The sequence below is a fragment of the Corylus avellana genome, chromosome ca2 (genome assembly GCF_901000735.1).
Source record: "Corylus avellana chromosome ca2, CavTom2PMs-1.0".
Classification (NCBI taxonomy): Eukaryota; Viridiplantae; Streptophyta; class Magnoliopsida; order Fagales; family Betulaceae; genus Corylus; species Corylus avellana.
Genome location: NC_081542.1, coordinates 37,059,530 through 37,063,965, shown reverse-complemented (window position 1 = coordinate 37,063,965; position 4,436 = coordinate 37,059,530). Strand labels below are relative to the sequence as shown.

The 4,436-nt window shown below is 35.6% G+C and overlaps 1 protein-coding gene across 1 annotated transcript; it reads left to right on the top strand.

Moving 5' to 3' along the window:
- LOC132169698 (germin-like protein subfamily 1 member 16) lies at nucleotides 1-769 on the top strand. The gene is made up of 2 exons (XM_059580687.1): nucleotides 1-118; nucleotides 294-769. Exons 1-2 carry the CDS (start codon nucleotides 1-3, stop codon nucleotides 767-769), a joined length of 594 nt encoding a protein of 197 aa, XP_059436670.1.
- The last annotated feature ends 3,667 nt before the right edge of the window (nucleotides 770-4,436 follow it).

Below are 4,436 nucleotides of genomic sequence, written 5' to 3'. Positions count from 1 at the left end.
ATGATAAAAGGAGTCCATTTCCTTGCAATTGTGGCTCTCTTGTCCCTTGCATTCTCCCTTGTCTCTACCTTCGATCCCAGCCCTCTTCAGGACATTTGTGTTGCAATTGATGACCACAGGTCTGCTGGTATATATATAATTATTTTCATTCCTTTCTGCTTACAAGCATTACTGTATATCTTTATTGATTTCTTACTCTTGTATGCTATCTTACAATCTATTGTTTCCTGCAATGTTTGTGAATGGAAAACTCTGCAAGGATTTGAAGGATACCAAGGCCAATGATTTCTATTAATCTGGGCTCCAAATTCCTAAAAATACAGAGAATCAAGTTGGGTCGAATGTCACTACTATGAATGTGGACCAAATCCTAGGCCTCAACACTATAGGCATATCTTTGGTTCGTATTAACTATGCACCATATGGCCAAAATGCCGTTCACACTCACCCTCGTGCCACAGAGATTCTGGTAGTCGTAGAAGGTACTCTGTTAGTTGGTTTTGTCACATCCAACCCAAAGAATCGACTTTTCACCAAAATACGAAAGAAGGGAGATGTCTTTGTATTCCCAATTGATCTCATTCATGTTCAGTTCAATGCGGGAGAGACTAATGTTGTAGCCTTCGCTGGTTCGAGCAGTCAAAATGCAGGTGCCATCACGATTGTAAATGCTATTTTCGGATCTAATCCTCCCATCAATGCTAATGTTCTTGCCAAGGCCTTCCAACTTGACATGAATTTTATTGAAGCTCTTCAGAAAAAGTTCTGATAGAAACTTATGAAACTATTATGATTCCTTTGCTAGTTTTCCTCATTTCATCATAACAATATTAAAATAAAAGGTTGCATATGTAACTCTCCTTTAATGGAGTTGGAGTATAAAATAATGTTGACATTTGTTGAGCATATCTCTCTCTCTCTCTCTCTCTCTCTCTCTGCGCGTGTGTAAAACACAGAAAGAAATGGGAAAAAGTATTGGGGTTGAATTGAAGGTCATAAATCCTTTTTGAACCAGCCATATTTGTCAATGCATGTTGTTAGGGAGAGAAATACTAAGGGAGTCAAATAAGGGTAAGTTAATATACATATATGGATGCCACTTTTAGCCCAAAAGCCTAAGCTAATGGGCTTGGGTCCATTTACCTATATTAAGTACTTTTTCTTTCTTTTCTTTTTCTCAATGTGAGACACAAACTTCACAAGTGTATGCACAACAAATATCCCATCACTTGTGGGTCTATACCACATTGACCAAACTCCCCCTCACACAAGAGTGTCATGCGTATTCCAAGAGAAATGACACGTTTTTTACGTGAGTCAAACCAAAATACTTGTAGCAGCAAAGCAGAAGCTAACCATTGGCTCTAATACCAATTGTTGGGGAGAGAAACACAAAGAAAGTTATACAAGAGTAAGTTAATATACATATTAGGACATAATTTCTAGTCCAAAAGCCTAAATTAATGAGCTCGGGTCCACTTAAGTATATTAAGTACTCTTTTTCTTTATATTTTCTCAATGTGGGACACAAACTTCACAACAAGTGCATGCATAACACATAAAAAATGACATATTCCAATTTGTCTATATAGCTAGGGAGGTCACTTCTCCATGTTTGATTTTTAACCATAGTTTTGTCTATATAGGATGTAATTGGTTGAATTTCTCATAATTTTACTTTAAAATTTTAAACTCTTCTTTTTAACTCAAATTCAAACTTCTTGGTCTAAGAGTATCTTAGAAAAATTGTGATGTTTATTTTGGCTTATTAAAATACATATCATTAGTAAGTTTTCATATTTTGGGACAATGAAATTAGAGGGTGAGTTTTAATACAATAATTATTTTCCTTCTGACTTTTCATATTATTAAGTACATCAATTTAATTATTTCTTATTTATTACATGGTACTTAGTGACCATATGACCATCAAGGTGATTCATTAAAAATTCAGCCTAGGGTATTATAGAAGAGTAATGTTATTTAGTGGACTATTACATAATTGTTATACAACTTCTTGTTGTGGAAGTAAAAAATCAGCCCAGGAATTAGCCCTCGTAAGAAATAAAAAAAAAAACTTTTTTTATTTATTTTTATTTTGAATGATTCGGGAGCATAACTCATTATAGAAGGCTTTTGAATCCTTTGAAAAGTTTGAGGATAAAATTAACTAAAAACCTTAATTTAACATGTGATAGTACAATTATGTGAAAGTTCAAGAGTTATATTTAGGCTAAAGGGGAGGATTTTTCCCACTCTTTATCCAAATGAAATAGAGAATGGAAGATCTTATAAGAATGCTTCCAAAAACAAGAAGGGAAAGTAGCTCACTTAGATAAAACATGTGCTCAAAAATTGGCTCATCTATACACTTTCAAAGCATTCTAACTTTAAAATGAGGATAAATCGGCGCTAATATGAGAAATACAATTAGAAAAAAGAGCAGGAATAGAAAAGGGAAGGCTTGTTGATAGCAAGCTCCACCAATAGAGAATCACCCTTCAAAAAAAATTACCAAAGTTGGAGGAGACAGCCAACGAAACAGCCAACAAAGCCACCAATGCTTCACCTTTAAGAACATCATAAGAATGCTATTTAGAAAGCAACACCAATAGACACACAACATCAAGGAAGGGTTGTTGACAGCAAGCACCACCAATGGAGAACCACCCTCCAGAACACAATTGCCATAGCTGAAGGAGACAGCCAACTAAGCAGCCAACAAAGCCACCAATGCTTCACCTTGAAGAACATTAGAAGAATGCCGCTTTAGAGAGTCCACCAAAATAAAAGGGGGAAATCCACTTTACCCTCAAAAGTATTGACGCATTTGCGTTTTGGCGCATAATAAGCGTTGAATGTTGCACATTCAAGCCCCTTAATTTACATATGTTAATTCCTTAGCGTTGTTATTTGTTTGATTTCGCTTTGTTTTTGTGTTTCAGGTCTTATTTGACAAACCATTGAAAAATTGGGCATAAAAGGGCAAAAAGCTGAGCATTCTGGATCTAGGATCGAGCGCAGCCACTCCTGAGCTCGAGTGCACCTATGCTCAAGCGTTTGCGGCCAGGGATCGAGCGCATGCCTGCGCTCGTGCGCATAACAGCTAGGCTCGAGCGCACTGCGCTCGAGTGTACAAAACCTTGGATCGAGCGCACTCGGGCATGTATTGCATGGCAGCAATCCTTTTCCAGTGTGGATTTGGTTTTCAATCTCCCAATTACACTAGGAGACTAACCTCCGGTTTTCTGAGGGTTTCTAGGGTTTTTAGGGTTTTCCTAATCCTTATAAATAAGGCTCTAAACGTTGTAAACAGACACACCGCTTTCTAGAGTTAAAATTTCAGTAAATTGTCTGTGAAACTTCGAAGATCATGAGCGGCTAAACCCAATTGTGGGGTATTGATGTAACCCTTTCCGAGCACAATGGTTTGATTGTATTTAATTTCTAGTTTTTCAATTTATGCATGTTAATTGTATAACTCTAAGGATTGCTACAATTGATTTATGTTCTTCATATTAAATGCAATTGTTCTTTAATCCCAATTCAATATTAGTAAAATTCTTATCTTGTCTTAGAAATTATTTTACTATTATTGAACTCAAATCATTCTTATTTTCTGTGATTATTAGAATGATGGTTATACAATGGTTCTTAATTGGCATGCAATCAATAGGGTTAGATGGACCATACCTAGGAGAGACGGATCATATTACACCCTAGTTTAGTGTAATTAAGGTAGACGATCCGTGCCAACCGAAGATGGGTTATGCTATTCCATTGATTGTATGAAATTATTTTCATATGTTTGCTTGTTTAAATTATAACATGCATAGAATGAATTGTTAGAATTAAATATGGTTAACCATTGATGTGGGGATCGTAGTGAAATCAATACCCTACTTTCTCTCTCTCTCTCATATATTTACTCTTTTTATTTTCATGCACTTTAGTTTTGAAGCAAATCAAATCAAATCAAATCAAATCGCATTTTAATTAAGTTAACTTTAATCTTTTAAATTTTGATAATTAAACCTCTACAGTCCTTGAGGTACGATAACCTCTCTATAGCCGTATCCTACAAAGATTCGTCATATTGCGAGTAGTTATTTTTATAATAGATATTTTTTGTCACAAAAATACCACATCAATTTTTGGCCCCTTTGCCGGGGACTGCTTAACGGTTTTATTGTCAAATTTTAAGGATTAATTTTAGCCTAATAATCTAATTTTCTGTTTTCCGTTGCTAACTTTAATTTGTTTTTTTTTTTTTTTTTTATTTTTAGTTTTATTTTTTTAGAATTCTCAAACAGGTTCGTAGCAGCCTTCTCTATGACTGAGATCGAGTGCAGGTCGTGTGTGATCGAGCGCACGTATGCACTCCATCGTCTGCACTTGATCCCTCCATGCCTACGCTCGCACCATCCAAAATCCCA

Excerpts from the sequence above, each read along its gene's own strand:
- LOC132169698 (XM_059580687.1), top strand. The coding sequence starts at position 1 with ATGATAAAAGGAGTCCATTTCCTTGCAATTGTGGCTCTCTTGTCCCTT. Across the intron at positions 119-293 it reads TGTTGCAATTGATGACCACA|AATCTGGGCTCCAAATTCCT; the intron begins GGTCTGCTGGTA and ends ATGATTTCTATT.